Source organism: Heteronotia binoei, chromosome 18, assembly GCF_032191835.1.
Source record: "Heteronotia binoei isolate CCM8104 ecotype False Entrance Well chromosome 18, APGP_CSIRO_Hbin_v1, whole genome shotgun sequence".
Lineage (NCBI taxonomy): Eukaryota > Metazoa > Chordata > Lepidosauria > Squamata > Gekkonidae > Heteronotia > Heteronotia binoei.
In genome coordinates, this window is record NC_083240.1 from 22,880,103 (window position 1) to 22,895,726 (window position 15,624).

The 15,624-nt window shown below is 45.8% G+C and overlaps 2 protein-coding genes across 10 annotated transcripts in view; one reads left to right on the top strand and one right to left on the bottom strand.

The window, feature by feature from the left end:
- Positions 1-934: 934 nt before the first annotated feature.
- LOC132587402 (urotensin-2-like) lies at positions 935-14,702 on the bottom strand. Of its 6 annotated transcripts, XR_009556425.1 has the most exons (6): positions 14,462-14,702; positions 12,710-12,783; positions 5,746-5,887; positions 3,329-3,448; positions 1,836-1,879; positions 935-1,164 (listed from the first exon to the last, which is right to left on the bottom strand). XR_009556425.1 is itself a non-coding variant. In XM_060259711.1 (4 exons), exons 1-4 carry the CDS (start codon positions 5,624-5,626, stop codon positions 1,060-1,062), a joined length of 372 nt encoding a protein of 123 aa, XP_060115694.1. In that variant the 5' UTR covers positions 5,627-5,737; the 3' UTR covers positions 935-1,059. The 6 variants fall into 6 exon arrangements, 1 of the variants encoding a protein (XP_060115694.1); XR_009556423.1 differs by lacking the exon at positions 5,746-5,887 and having other exon boundaries at positions 14,462-14,684; XR_009556424.1 differs by lacking the exon at positions 12,710-12,783 and having other exon boundaries at positions 14,462-14,629.
- LOC132587398 (coiled-coil domain-containing protein 50-like) overlaps positions 14,498-15,624 on the top strand; it is a 44,113-nt gene continuing 42,986 nt past the window's right edge. For 2 of the 4 annotated variants that reach the window (XM_060259703.1, XM_060259705.1), the window contains exon 1: positions 14,861-14,929. The gene's annotated coding sequence lies outside the window, so the exon portion shown is untranslated. Of the gene's footprint in view, positions 14,599-14,715; positions 14,984-15,624 lie in introns of those variants that run through there. The other 2 variants (XM_060259704.1, XM_060259702.1) reach the window with 2 other exon arrangements.

Genomic DNA, 15,624 nt, shown 5'->3' on the forward strand with positions numbered 1-15,624 from the left:
ACCAATAGGTGAAATAGCCATTGGCTGACACTGCAGCATTAGTATATCCATGATCTAGAACAACAGTCCGATGGAACTCATGCTAGAAAAAAAGATGCCATTGAACTGAAACAAGAATCACACCCCCCAACATGCTTATAGAAAGCATAATGTGCTTTGACCCGAACAACTTCTCTGGGGAGCTTACAGTAACAAATGGGAAGTGAAAACCGTATTTTGAAAAAAGCCATTCATTTCATTCAAAATGCTTAAGCTTTTCTTGCTGAGTTTCTTCTGCCAAGCTGTGTCTGAGCCTGTCTGATCTTATTTATTGACAGTCATGAAGATTTGTGGTGTGCCTCAAAAATGTGTTCTTGACTTAGGAACTGGGACCTATCACTGGAGCAAGCTTTTCTTCTAAGAAGCATCAAAATTGGATGTGATTTATAGGATTGGATGATGGTGCCCAAGATAGCTAGATGAAGACTTATAATGGGCATCACTGAAATGTCTTCTTACCCATATCTCGGCGCCAGTAGCAGTATTCATTAGAGGTCGGAAGATGGGCAATCTTGTTTGTGCCCCTGCCCCTTGGCTTTATTGCAAAGGAGCGTGGCTGGGGAATAAACATGCTGATATTGGTTTGACTGACATAAAGGAAGAGTTCAGCCTGGAGTACATGGGCCCAGTTCTACCTTACCTTTGTACCAAACATCCCTCATGGGCAAACTTGTGGTAAAGTTGGCCTTGCTGAAACAGGTGGTTAAATAATGCATGGAGAAAAGCAACAAAGAGTGCATGCAAAAAGTGGGTAGAGAAATGATTTACATATCACGTGCTTGGAATGTCTTCAGCCTGCCCTGTCTGGACAGAAGGTAAGAAGCCTTCACTTACACAGTCTTTGCAAAACAGGATTTATTAATCTAGCAAGGAATAAGGAGGACTGGGCAGAAGCTGCCAACACCACACTTCTTTTATTGTCATTTTGTATACAGAATTCTACAGTTCTCAATAACATCTTCATAAATTAAAGGGCAGGCAGGTGATTTGCTGAAGATGGAGTCGCGCATTTCCAGTGGGTTACACACAGTATTTCCAGAAGCATTCCGAGAGACTGCCCCGTTTCCTGTCCTTGCCTAGTAAGCGATTCAGCAAAGCGTTCCTGGGGAGGTTTCCAAGGAGAACCTAAACAAGCAGACAAGGCAGGTTCAGACATAGAACAAAAAGTATGCAATGGGGTATATGCTCTGAGTACACTCTGGACAGGGATGCAAAATAGCCAAATTCCATGCAAGATTTGTCAGCTTTTTGAACTGCTTTCAGTGCCTTTCATATGATGGGGGAGGAGGAAATCAAACAGCTACTAGATTACTCAGAGGCTTAACAATGGATGGGCCTGGCAGAGTGGTGTCTCCACATGGCTCAACAGCATGCTAGACTCTTAGATGGTCTGAAGTTTGAATTTCTGTTCTAGAGATGGTCTCTAGAATTCAAGGCTCTCCTGGGGAAGGGATGATAGTCCAGTAACAGAATGTGCTATACATGCAAAAGTTTCTAATCTCAGTACTGAGGATCAGTAGCCAACCCCACCAAGCAGTTTTAATTTACCCTCTCTGCCTTTTTCAGCTTTTGCTTCTAAGCAGTTATAAGGCTATAGAGAGACTAAAGGCAATTCAATTTTAACAGCATAAGAAATTTGCTTGCTTTTTTGGTTGAGATTGTCACTGTCCCTGAACATCTCTCACCTTCAGTCTCTCCTCCTACCCTTGACCTTCCCCCTTCCCATATCTGTTTTGTCCTAAACTAGGATGTAGAGAAGTATCCACCTTCCATTTGCTGATTTGCAGGTTTCTTACCTCTTTGGTACTTTCCCTTGAGGTGAAACTGTTGGGTCCTAAACCTGGAATGAAAACAAAGGTACATTGGAAATGCTGTAAGTCAGGTACCCAGTCTTTTTCAGCCCGCAAGCACCTTCAGAATTCTGACAGGGTGGTAGGGTATGATTGCAAACTGACTGTCACAGGTGGTGGACAAGCCACTAAATGTCGAAGAGTTATGCTTATCCATTTGCTGATAAGCACGTCTGCAGCGTTTTAGCAGATGATCTGTTTAATGGGATGACTTTTTAAATTAACATATTGTTAAAATATATTTTAGCATAAAATAAGTACAGCTAAGAAACCCTCATTTGGCAGTATTAGAAGAAGATATTGGATTTATATCCCGTCCTCCACTCCAAAAAGTCTCAGAGCGGCTCACAATCTCCTTTACCTTCCTCCCCCACAACAGACACCCTGTGAGGTGGGTGGGGCTGGAGAGGGCTCTCACAGCAGCTGCCCTTTCAAGGACAACTTCTGCCAGAGCTATGGCTGACCCAAAGCCATGCTAGCAGGTGCAAGTGGAGGAGTGGGGAATCAAATCCGGTTCTCCCAGATAAGAGTCTGCACACTTAACCACTACACCAAACTGGCTCTCCAGGCATCTAATCAATTTATGCAAAAAGGAAAAGGAAACACTTCTCCTGGCTATCTCTTTACATGAGCACTTCTCTCACGAGCTTTTTAAAATCTGCACTATTACTTCTAGCAGTGTCACCTGGTACTGAAGGGCTGGTGAGAGTTCCTTGCACACATGTACAGTAACAGAGTCTGGCCAGATTTCAATGAGATAATTTTTTTTTAAAAAGTGAGTCTAATTTGATGTTGTACATTAAAACTGGGAAGATCTGATGATTTCAGTAGAAGTTCCAGTTGGGTGCATTAAGCATTTTGGTAATGCAGCCCAAGCACTTGGCAGGCTCCAAGAAAGGCTCCAAGAAAGGTTCCAGTGGATGCTGTGGTACCCATGAGCACCGTGATGAGGAACCTGCCCTGTTGTAAGTGTGCAAGTATCCTGTATCCAGGTTCTTTGACTGTACTTGCTGGGTGCCTTTTTAGTTCTGAATCCTGGACTGTAAATCTACAATAGTTTATGAAAATCAACAGCAAGATGTGAGGCATTGCTTCCCTGGGTGGTGCCATGTCGTCTCCTTTGTGTCAATGTCATCAATGGTTTGACAAGCCTCTAACCTTGGGGTGGGATTTCTGTTGGTCCTAAACTGATGGGCTGTTTCCAAAGAAGTAATTTACAAAATGCAGCTTTGATAAGAACTGTAAGTTGATGTTCTGAAGATGTCTGCAGTGTATGGTAGGGAGAGTTGACACGATGCACATTTGATCTCTGCTTGCATGCAGAACAGCCAGTGCAAACCCCTAGAAGATGCATGCAACGATAACATGGCTGCATATTGTCTGTGTATGCATATGTAGGATAACGTGTGGAATAAGCCAAGGGCAGAAGGTGTGCTCACCAGATTTGCTGGGTTGACTGTCCACCTGTGCTACGAGTAACTTTGGCAGAGTCTGTCGAAGGGAGCTCTGTTTCCTGCCATTCAATGCCTTCAGATTTAATCCTGGATCTTCACTGGCTGCTGTAAAGTGAAAATTATATGAGAGGCATCAGATGGACAGCCTAGAGAGAATTTATCTCAGTGACAAGTGCATAATGGGAGATAACTAGCTACACTGTCATTTGCTAGACAACTCACAGAGACTGTCTGGGTCACAAAGGACTTGAGATCTGCACTGTTTCAAATAACCCGTGTTCTACTTTGTAGGAACCCCCAAGTCTTCCCCCTATAGTCAGCCAACCCAAGCATTATAATTATCTTTAAACACTTCTGATAATGGTGGGGGTGGGGGGCTCTTCACACAGACACATACATTATCTCTATTTCTTGCTTTGATTAATCAAAAGGCCATCAAACACCACATTCTAAGAAATGACAATGCATTCCATAACATGCAGTGGTAAATAGTATTTGACATTCTGTCTGTCAAGTACATCTTTATCCTTTCCATCCTCCAAGTTGTTCAGGGTGTCATACAAGATCTTCCCTACTTCTATGTTTTCCTCACAACCACCTTGTGAAGTAGATTAGACTGAAAATGAGTGACTACCTCAAGGCCACCTAGTGGAGCTTCATAGCAGTGTGAGATTTTGAACCCAAAGTTCTTAGATCTCACTCTGACAACCTAATGGCTATACCAGAGGTGGTCAAACTTGCTTAATGTGAGAGCCACATAGAATAAACATCAAATGTTTAAGAGCCACAAGACAGGAATATCAGATGTTTGAGAGCCACAAGGAAGGAAATAGATGGGAAGAGGTGGAAAGAAAACGTTAAATGCATTCTCCACACTGCCAGCAAATGCCTTCTAGAAGCTGGCCAACGAGGCAGTGGGGGCTTCAAGAGCTACCCAATATGTATGAAAGAGCCACATGTGGCTCCTGAGCCACAGTTTGGCCACCCCTGGGCTATACCATACTGTCTCTCAATATCTAATATTTTGTGCCTGATGCTCACAAAAATCCAAAAAAATCAGGATATTCCAACAAGCTTAAAGCATTCAGATGCTGGGGATGGGCGAGTCTAATTTTTAATGTGCAGATTTGAGATTTACTCTGGAATTCCTCCTTCCAAGATTTGTAGGTCAAATTTCAACTGTGTGCCCATTTGTTTCACCTCAGCAAAGAGGTCAGCTCACCTGCCTTTAGGTTTTTGAATGAGGCACACTGAGAGCAGGTACCATGGGGGGGAGCTGATGTGCAGATAAAGGAGAGGCTTGGTGTACTCCTTTCTCCAAGCAAATATGTACTGTATCCCAGATGCAGTTTATGGCACAGGTTATTTTGATGCCTGAGACACAGTATCACTTGCCTTCCTCCTCCTCACTGGTGACAAAAAAAAGCCAAATGAAGGACCCTTAACTGTCATTCAGGTGCACCCCAACTCTGCTGGCAGAAGCCAATATTCTGGCAAGTGCAGAGTTGCTGTCCAACCCATTCTGTCTCCTTCCACGTTTAATTTCCCTTCATTTGCTGAGATCAGCTTGGAACTCAGCTCCAAACAATTAGTTGCTGTTCTTAAAATTCTCTTTCGTGCTAACAAAAAGCAAGCAGACACCATCCTGGGAAGCTGAGAAGTGACATTTCCTTACCTTAGCCCAACCCTTCCAGAGGTAAATTTTATTTTCTTATTTAATGATTAGACTTCAAATGCTGGCACCAGGAACCTTTTTATGAATGGATGTCCTTTCAAACATTACTCGTCTTGGACTCTGCCAACTGTGAAGTTCATGAAGCATTTGAAGTACCTGGCTTCTTATACTTTGTGCCAGGTTCTAACTGTAGAGGCTGGTTCACACATGCATGTTTATCCCTTGAGGGCTTCCTTGCATGTGGGAATGGGTCATCACAGACTGAGCCCTGCAGACTGGCTTCTCCTATTGCTTCCAAACACAGAACTTTCCAATGGTGAGTCAGTTTGCATATGTCTTTATCCCTGTTGTTAAATAATGTATGACATTAACTTTTCTGTCACCAAACTTTGAAGTGTGCTGGGCGTCCATCGGTAGCAAAACAAGGGAATTCCTTGAAGTAATTTCTCCACTGCAAAATAACTTTCTGTGCTGCCTGAAGAAAAATTGCCAAAAGAGATCTTACCTGAGATCCAGTAGGCGATCTCCCGGGAGCTGGCCACCGGGAGCGCCCAAAGAGGCCCAGACAGGCTGACCAGAAAGAAACAGCTCCATCCCAGCTTCTCCATTGCGTTTAACTCAGGTGACCACTTGTGACCTTATTAGTATGAAATTCCCACCCAGCTGCTCTGCCTCTTCCTGCTGTTTCTCCCACAGTCGCATGTGTGTATATATATAATATACCCACCCGTGACCTCATAGCGCCCATCGTCTCCGCCCCGCAAGGATTCTCCAATGAATTTATTGCCTGAAGACGCTCAACAGAAACCCATTTTTGCATTGATGTCATCTTCCAGAGTTCATGGACCATAAATTTACTGTCTCGTTGCCTGGTGGACAGAGCGAATGTGATATCAAATGGGTGGTGTAAGGGGGGGGGGGGAGGAGAAGTTTATAAATTGGGCATAAAATAAAAGAGAGCACCTTCTAGTGATAAATCATGGGCTGGCAAACAGGCTGGACGTCATTTGAAATGGACTGAGGATTGAAATGGCTGATTTATTAATTGCAGCAGAACTGACGCAAGGCATCCAACAGGGAACAGGCTCCCTGCCTTGCCCACCCTTACCAAGTGAGATGGATAAGGTGCCCCACTGTGTTTGGGGGTCCCATGCCAAGGGGGGAAGTGTTTCATTTTTATTCTCCCCCTTCCTTCTAATGCAAAATTGAGAAGGGGCTTCTCCCTTCTCCACCCATGTCTGTTCGTTTTCCCCACATAAGAGCTGCCTTGGGTTAGGGAGTCCTGGCTTCTGTCTTCCCAAGTAGTCATGTAGCTGTGTCCATGCTTTAGACCAACAGAGAAGGGGGGCATGCTCTCAAGGGGGAGAGACAGTGTGGTGTAGTGGTGAAGAGCAGCAGAGACTAATCTGGAGAACTGGTTTTGATTCCCCACTCCTCCACATGAAGCCAGCTGAGTGACCTTGGGTCAGTCACAGTTTTCTCAGAATTCTCTCAATGCCACCTAGTGTCTGTTGTGGGGAGAGAAAGGGAAAGGTGATTGTAAGCCACTTAGCGTCTCCCTCGAGTAGCAAAGACCAGGGTATAAAACCCAACTTCTCTTCTTCAAGTAATGCTTCCATACAGGGAGTATAAACACATGGGGTCCTTATTGTGTAACATGACACCCACGCTGATGGATGACAATGGGGCTGGGAGGCATGGATATTGGCAGCAGCATGATGCATGCCCTATGCTATCCTTTGCAAGTGAAAACAAGGCCAGCAATGAATGGAGGGGTGGGTAAGTACAGATGGAGATAAGAGCCCAGAATGCCCCAAAGCAGGGCGTGGTTAGCTTACAAGTGGTGTGGCCAGACCAGGCCTCGGATTCAGCGGGAGCTCACAGGAGCACAGCTCCTGAACCTTTCTGAGAGTTCCACCTCCTCTTTCCCACCTTGTCTGTTGAATAGTAGGTGCAACTGCATAACAATCCCTGGATGAGCTCCACCACCTATTTTTCTACAAAACGACCCCTGGCCAGACCCATGCCAAAAGGCTAGTGCCATGTTCTGTGGGCAACCTTATCAGGCTGGTGCCCCACAACTGCCCACCTGCATAGCTTTGTTCCTTGCTTTGTGTGGGTTTTGTGTTTGTCAAGGTGATGGGCAACAGAGCTCTATGTCCACAGTGTAGTAGGAAATCACCTTATTTCAGTTCCTGTTTAGCGATTAATTAGATACACATAATGCTGTTAAACATCTACTAACCAGCCCGCTTTCAAAGCATCCTTCAAACGAAGACATTTGAATGGAGCCTTCTGTGTTGTGGAGGGTGAAATAAGGGGTACAAAAGAGGTCTGGGGGAAATGATGTGTAAATGTGGAGTTGGCTTCTTCCCAAGCAGGGGCTGTCTTAGCCAATGCACAACAGGGGTGCCTGCCTTCAGCTCCACCCACCACCAACAGAGGGCAAAAAAAATTAGCAGGCTCTCGCTGCTGTCACCTTGCAACTATCCCGTCTGGGGTTCACAACCTTAGCTGACAATGACAGCCCCTCATTCATGCCCCAGCCAGGCAGCCAGCTCCCAGTGACACCTCTCACCCACCTCACACAGGCCAATGGTCACTCCTTGCTTGGCCCTGGCAGGGGGATGAGTGATTTTAGGGCTCCATCCTGGGTTTTTGCCCAGAGCCCAGAAACACCATGACCACCCCTGCTTACCAAGTCAGACCATCATTTTTTCTAGCCTGATGTCCCCTACTCAGATTTATAACACCTTAGGCAGCCCCGCAACCCAAGTTCGTTTAACTGGAGGAGCTGGAGACTAAGCCAGGGACCTTATACATGATGTTAAAGCACCACCGAGATCCAGACTCCCGCAAGTCTTGCATTAATGAAGACAATGAGACAGGGCAGAGATGACACCTGTTCCAGACAGGTATGGCAGAACTATCCTTGCTTGTGAACAGATACTCTCATCCCTCTGACCTGTGCTTTGAAAAACCTGCAGAATCTCTTCAGCTGGAGAATGCATATTTAATAGGCTTTATTGCTGCAGGAATTCATTAGCAGTTGAGTTGGTTAATTGGTGGGATCTAATTTTAGTCAAGGCAATTGAATGTTAAAGGCACAGTTGTTTATTTTGCAGGGTTCCCCCCTCCCTGGGGTTGTTCTAACAGAGTGAAAGGTATATTTAAAAGGCATTTATTCTGCCCACAGGTGTATTTTTTTTTTAATTTTAAGGCATCTTATGCTTCAGGATATGCTGCTAATGCACAGCGTTTCTTAAATGCAATTTCTTACTTTAACGAGAGGGTTACATTCCTTCTTCTGCTCTAGACTCCTGCATCAAAACCAACTCCCCTCTCTGAGCTATTATTACCCTTTGAAGTGAAAAATCACCCTCAATTTATTTGCCTTTCCCCTCTTCCACTTGCTAGCCTCCTTCCCTATTAGCCCCTATGCCCTGCACTACATCTGCTCTCCTTTCATATGATGAGAAATCAGCCTCTCAGTCCCTTCTTTTTCTCTGTCTCTGACTCATGCACATCATTTCATTCAATTGCTGCACCAAGTAATCATCATGACAAGCTCCCTCTTTGTAATCATGACAATTTCTTTCTTCTCCTTCAAAAAATGATCAATGACAACTGGCCATCAACATTTGTTCAGGGCTGCTTCCATGGAAAGTTTATTAAAGGAGCCCTTTTTCCAAGCAGGCGCTATAGTGTCTCAGCCTATTCTCTAGCACTCTTCAATGTCTTACCTTCTGCGGTACTCTATGGGAGATTTCATAAAATACCATATGCTAACAAGGTATGCGCCTGTAGTTGGCAGGACGTAGAAAGCCTTGAACATTTTTCTTCCCATTGTACTTATTATCTGGATATACGCTCCATACTTACCGAATCCTTGTTAATAGAACATGTAGGAAAATCTGATGAATGCAAAACCCTTTTCCTGTTATCTTCTCAGAACCAAACAGTGACTGAAATTGTGGCTAAATTTTTATACCTTGCATCTTGGAGGTGGGAATGTATTAACAGACTGGGCTGTGATTGTTCGGATCATCCCTTCTTTTTTCTGTTATCAGTATGATTGTTATGCCAATAAAGGTTGCTGTTATGTTATTTTAGTGTCTTAGTAGGAAGGTAGGCAGCTATATCCAAGATGGGGGGGCACCTACTCTGTGACGTTTTGCCTTCTTAGATACGGTACCTTGTTTGGCTACAGCAGGAGGGGGAATGTCCAACCTTGAGATCATTTGGTCTGGCCCTCGGAGATTGCAGGGCCAAGCCAAGCCATGTGGTGGCCTCCCCTTGGCACAGCTAGCCGGTAGGGATCACACGGATCATGGGGCCCAGCCACACTGCAGCCTCCCTGTAGCCTGGCTGGCTAGCCAGGATTGCTGTGAGGCCTGGAAAAGTCACTGTCACTGCCGGCCTGAATCATTCTCCCTCAATGGAGCACTGTTTTTTAAGTTGATAATTGTGTATGGCCCGCGAATGATGTTATAAATATCCAAATGGCCCTTGGCAGAAAAAAGGTTCCCCACACCTGGGCTACAGCCTGTTCTCTACTTTCAACATGCAACAATTGTCCATGAACAGAAGCGTAATTCTGAACAGGGAGTTTAACAAACAGGTCCATCTACCAATAGGGGAGGAAAGAAACAAAACAGTTGGAGGTTAAACTCCAGTGATACTAGAAGAGAATATGGAGTCAGTTTGTTGACTGGCCAGATTAAGTGTTGCTCATACATCCAAATACTGAACTATACAAAGTTATCAACTTGCAGAGAAAACCTAGCACACGCCAGGACACCAGAACTATAGTTGCTAACACTTCCACATTGAATAACCCTACAGCCATCCTTGTTATACCACTGAAGTTGCTCCAGCGTCAGTTCTGTATGGACTCTGGTTTTCTCATGAAACTATGGGACTCACAGTTAACGTTGGGGCACTCCTGACTGCCAAAACAAAAGTTTGTATTACCTTTTTTTGAACAGAGGCTTGCTGGGCTGGCAAACGCCCTGCAGGGCTTCCTCTGGCTTAAAGCCAATCCATCTGGTGTGCCAGAGAGTTTAATAATCATAGTTTCCCCCCCACGGCCCGTTCAACACTAAGGAAAACAAATCTGGCATGACACAAAACTGGCTTTGCTACACACAACAGCTCTACCCTCCATCCAGAGAATCATTTTAAATATTCTAGCAGATCTGCTGGGAAGAACATTCTGAGTTGCATGCATGGGTGCCGTTACAGCCCTCCAACATACATCCAATAAATGGAATCATGATCTGCTGACAGAAAAGGATGCCAGAACTCCTCTCCCCTGAGAGGTTAGTTGCTTGCTATGTGAAAAGTAAAGGTGGCCTCCTCACCCACAAGAGAAATGTATCATATAGAGGTAAGCTACATGTAAGTTTCCCCAGTAGGGCAAATAACAGCTCTCTGGGCCTACTGCAAGTCAGGCAAACGAACTGGAGTGGGGGAAGGAGACTGCATCATATGGACAGCAAATGCCTGGAAATTAAGTTCCCAGCATGGAGGTCGATCCCCAGTTGGAGGCAGGAGATCCCCTGGTTTGGAAGCCTTCCCCTGTTTCAGGGTTAGCAGAAAGCAAAGGGGGGTTGAATAGCCACTGGGCACTCCATTATACCCTATGGAGATTGGTCCCCAGAGGGTATAATGGAGAATCAATCCATGGGTATCTGGGACTCCGGTGTGTGTGTGTGTTTTGAGGTACAGGAACTAAAGTTTCAGCATAGCATCTGGTGCCTTTCCTCCAAAAAATGCCCCCAACTTGCAAAAAGATTGAACCAGGGGGTCCTATTTTTTGAGCTCCAGAAGAAGGTGCCCCCATCCTCCATTATTCCTAATGAAAGGTATTTAAAAAGAGTGTGGTCCTTTTAAATGTGATGGCCAGAACTCCCTTCAGAGGTCATTTGTGCTTGTCATAACCTTGCTCTTGGCTCCACCCCTAAAGTCCCCAGATATTTCTTGAGTTGGACCTGACAACCCTAGGGAGCTCCCACCACAAATCTGATAGAATCACCTGGCCACCATGAGATTTTTATGGTGTGAACTGACCCAGTTATTAATGGCACTGATACATTCAGCCTAAACGTGGTCTTCTCCAATTGGGAGAGGTTCTGCCAAGGCCTTGGGCAGAATGAGAGATTGTTTCCAGCCCTGAGATCTTTCTGAACCCAGCAGAAGAGGACTTTGGTATACTGCTATAGCTTTTCAAGTCCGAACTTGCCTGTGGCATACAGCCATCACGCCTGGGTTTTTGAACCCAGACAAATTCAGGCAGCCATAAGCCAGCTGCTGGTTTAGCAGTGACATGAATGGGGAGGGACCACTCCTCCTGGGCCCATAGTCTTTCTCAGAGACCCTGATTTGTTAGCTCACTGGGGCAATGACTTTGGTTGCATCAAGATCTCTAAGCTGTGGTGAGTCCATACCCAAATTCATGAAGCAAAGGAGAGAGCATAGCTCTGGCCCAGATAGGGATATTTCCAGGAAGCAAAAAATATTATGTGAATTAAAGCTTTGTACCTTACAAATGATTACAGCCAGGGACAGTTAATGACTCACAAACGTTAGCAGACAAACGCTGGTGTGCTGCTCATGTTTTATGTATCTTGTTATAAACCTCCTGCTACAGCAACTGTCAGCATTGACCCATTGCTTATTTAAGCAGTTGTGAATACTGATGACCTTCTGTGCCAAGCAAAATCTTTTTAAATTTTACAAGTCACTTTTTTCCTGACAGTGCTTAAAAAGGAATGTACACCAGTGAGCTAGTAAAAACTTCTGTACAGATTTCTTGATTTTTCTGCACTTTGATAACTGAAAATAAGGGTTTTCTTGGCCACAGGTCTATTGACATGTGCAAGCCACAGAGTGATGAACATACCTATGTGAGCAACCATGCAAGCTGACACACACACTTAACTGCCTCAGCTCCAATATAATTGCCACAATTCCGCAGGGCCTGCAAGACATACCTGTTTAGACAGGCTTTTAATGTCTAACCGGAGGCACTTTAACATCTGACAGCGGTGCTTAGCACCCACCACCCTATGGAAAAACTTTTCTTCCAAACCAGACAGAAAATAAAGCGCTTAAAATATCAAAGAATTTTAACAACTAGTGTTACTAACGCCATCTTGGAGCCACAAACTACATCTTAATTTATATTGTTATATTCTTAATAATGTTTTATCATAATAATTTTATTGTAATAATTTAACACTGTCATTTTTCTGTTGTTTTAATTGTTGTTAGCTGCCCTGAGACCAACTGGGGAGGGCGGGGTATAAATGCAAATAATAATAAATAAATAAATGTGGAGGGGTGTAATTCTCCTAAAGGTGGCATTGCAAACAGCAGTGTCTGTTTTCTTAAGTCTGCTCAACCTGTGTTTTATGGTTATTGTCTGTTGCCGTGGGCACAGGGTAGAGAGGATCTTAAGTTATAGTGTGTGTGTGTGTGTTAAGAGCCATCATATTGCTTCTGACTTATGGAGACCAAATGAATTAATGACCTTCGAAGTGTCCTATTGCCTTGCTCAGGTTCTGCAACCTAAAGTTCTAGAACAGGTTCTGGCTTTTCCTAGTTCAAGCACCAAATCCCTACTACATTGATTCTACCTGAGTGCAAATAAATCATTTGTTTTACTAGAGAGAGCAAAAAAACGTTACCTTACTTCTCCTATTCTGTCCTCCTACATCAAACCCACTTTCTTTCTCCAAGTTGATGTCACCCTTGGAATTTTCTAAAAAAGAGAGGCACAGGCAATTTACTTGTTTTTTCCCCTTCCAGCTGGGTTATTAGTTCTCTTCCTCTAGTCCCACATAGCATCCATTTTATTTTGTAAAGGTATCCCAGTCTACCTTGTCGGAACAGCCCCCAAGCATTTCCCCTCTGCCCTAATCAATATACAATGCACCTCTGCATCCTGAGTCCCATCTCCTGACTGGAAAATAAAGACTCAGAGATCGCCATTCCTGATCATATCTGACAAAGGAAGCTTCAATTTCAAAAGCTTATACCTTGAAAATCTTGTTAGTTTCTATGGTGCTATTGGACTGATTGAAATGGCTTATGGGGCAGATATGGGGGAAGGAGAACAAGGCTTTTATTCCTGTAGATGGCGCTGGAGACCATGCAGAGCTTTACTAGTTAAAAAAAGCAAAAAAGTAGTATTCTTCAGAGTGAGGGACTCTGCCCATGCTCTAAGGATCTCTGTCCTTACCACAAGCATCAGGTGGATGCCTGGTTAGAACTTATGAAAAACATATAAAGTAGAGGGCCAATACTGCAGTTAACAAAAATCTTTAAGTTGCATGTTAAGAACAATTTTTTTAAGGGAAAGAGGGGAGAGGTAGCTGGGCCTCATGGAAAGCAGATGGTAACAGCCTTATTCGGCACAGCAGAGATGTGATGCGATGCTCACATAACTGGGGTAGGCTGTGCTGGTTTTTTAAAAAAGTTTTGGCTTGCTCTAAGGCTACTCCCACAAAAATGTAAAGGTTATCTGCCTTGTGCAATTACAAAAGCCAGCAGTAATCCAGATAGGGATTCCAGGGGCCTGTGGAAATCCAAGCCAAAATCCAAAACCAATCACATTCTTTTTTAAAATACTTTTTAGAAATACCCCGAGGGTAGCAATATTCTATTAAAATTAATATTAATAATAGTATTCTAATATTCTATCAAAATCAACCAAAATATGCAAGTTTTGAGCTCTTCAGCATTCTTCCTCAGAATGCTTTAAACTGTGTATTCCATTGGGTATTAGACATCTGATTAACTGTTTTTTAATATTCTCAGCAGAAGCCATCGTTGTTATCAGGTTCTTCTTCCCCAAAGGCCAATAGTATGACCCATTCACCCAGCACTCCAAGGCTACAAAACATTTAAAAAGGACCTCTGGTCGGAGGAATATTACCTGCAGCACCTACAACCTCACCTGGCTCCCTCTCTGAAATCTGGCAAGCCTAAGTCCCATCACCTCCTCTGGTTTAACTTGGGGTATAATGAAACTGTCTGACCTTACAGGGCTGTACTAAGCATTCCTGTGTTAATAATGCATGTGTGAACCCGTACAAGTGCCTTCCTGAGCTACGCTCTCCAAGCTATGAAGTCTTGAGAGCAAAAATTCTACTTCGTGAGCTACTTGGCATTAAAGCTGGGAATGAGAGATTTGGGTACTGCATAAATTAGCTTGCTCTGGCTGGGGCCATTTTTCCAGAGCTAAGACAAAAATGTGTGAGCCAGAGGCTAAAACACACTAACACGGTTTAGAGGGAACACAGTTGCTGAGCATCGTACGGAACCGCATCCCTCATGATTCCGAACGGGTGAAATGCTCGTTTGGAAAAGAGGAGGATAGTCGCTCGCTCGCTCCCATTTCCCCCCCTCCAGGGAATGAATGGCGGCCATTGGCTCACCAGCAATAGAGAGAAAAGGGTCGCCTGGTGAGGGGAGGGGGCCTCATCCTCCCGCTCCTCGCCCAGCTGCGGAGAAGAGGAGCCTCGCCTTGGCGGAGGGATGGTCGCCGCTGGCTTTCGGGAGGCAGCCGGGAAGGGTAGGTATCGCCAGCAATCCCGAGCATGTGCAGCAGCAGAGGCGGCTGAGGGCCGGTTGGCGCCGCTGCGGCAGGGCGCTCCATTCACGCTCTGCGGGGCGGGCGGCGCTAGTCCCCGCCAGAGGCCGCAGGGCGAGCCGGGCCTCTTCCCCCGCCGCCAGCCGCGCTCTCTTGTGCCATGGGAAGGCGGCGGGGCGGCCTTGGGTCGACGACGCGAAGCAGAAGCCTCCGGCAAGGGTCGGGGCACCCGGGCTGAGGGGAAGCAGAGAGAGAGCGGCGGGCGGCCGCAGCCAGGCCCAGTCCGGTCCCCCGTCGGCGCTGCGCCAAGGAGGTAGGCGGCTGAGGAAGAAGAAGAAGACCGAGTGGCGGCGGCGGCTCCCCTCAGGTGAAGAACCAACCGCCTCCTCCCGCTCCTAGAGGCTCTGGGGCCTCTTCCTTCCCTCACGAGGAGAGGCGGTCTTCATTCTTCAAAACCCGGGCCCGGACGAAATGACAGGACTGCCTTCCTGGTCCTAATGGGGCGTCGCCTCGAGTCCGGCGGCTGCCGCCCTTTTGCCTCTCTACAACAGCCCTGTGGGGTAGGCGCAGCAGGGAGGGCCCCGCTTTCAATCCCAGCACGTTTGTTCTAACGACCCGTCTGCGTTTGCATTTGCATGGTGTTGGTGGGGGGTGGGGGCTCTCCGCCATGGAAGCCTCGCGTGCAGCAGGCAACCGGGCTGTCTTTGGTGGGTGTTGGCAGTTTTTTGCAAGCAGCAATAATAATAGCTCTTCTTCTCTCTCTCTCCCCCCCCCCGCTTTTTTTCTCGAGTCTTCCTTGGGAAGGAAGCTTCTGGCCGACTGGGTTGGGGGCTGAGGCAGGGGGAGGAAGGCAGCCAGCTTTTTGGGAGGGGCTCTGGGTCACTGGAGGAAGAGACTCTGCTTTGCATTGCAGAAGATCCCGGGTTTAAACACCCCCCGCATCTCCAGTGAGGAAGGACCAGGCAGTCAGCTTTTGTGTGTCACCTGAGCAGGAAGCTCAGCTGCTGT

What these genes read in the sequence shown, in the direction of transcription:
- LOC132587402 (XM_060259711.1), bottom strand. Translation starts at nt 5,626, where the DNA reads ATGGAGAAGCTGGGATGGAGCTGTTTCTTTCTGGTCAGCCTGTCTGGG. An exon ending in GATCGCCTACTGGATCTCAG is followed by an intron (nt 3,449 to 5,523) that starts GTAAGATCTCTT and finishes TTCACTTTACAG; the next exon opens with CAGCCAGTGAAGATCCAGGA. An exon ending in CAGTCAACCCAGCAAATCTG is followed by an intron (nt 1,880 to 3,328) that starts GTGAGCACACCT and finishes TTTTCATTCCAG; the next exon opens with GTTTAGGACCCAACAGTTTC.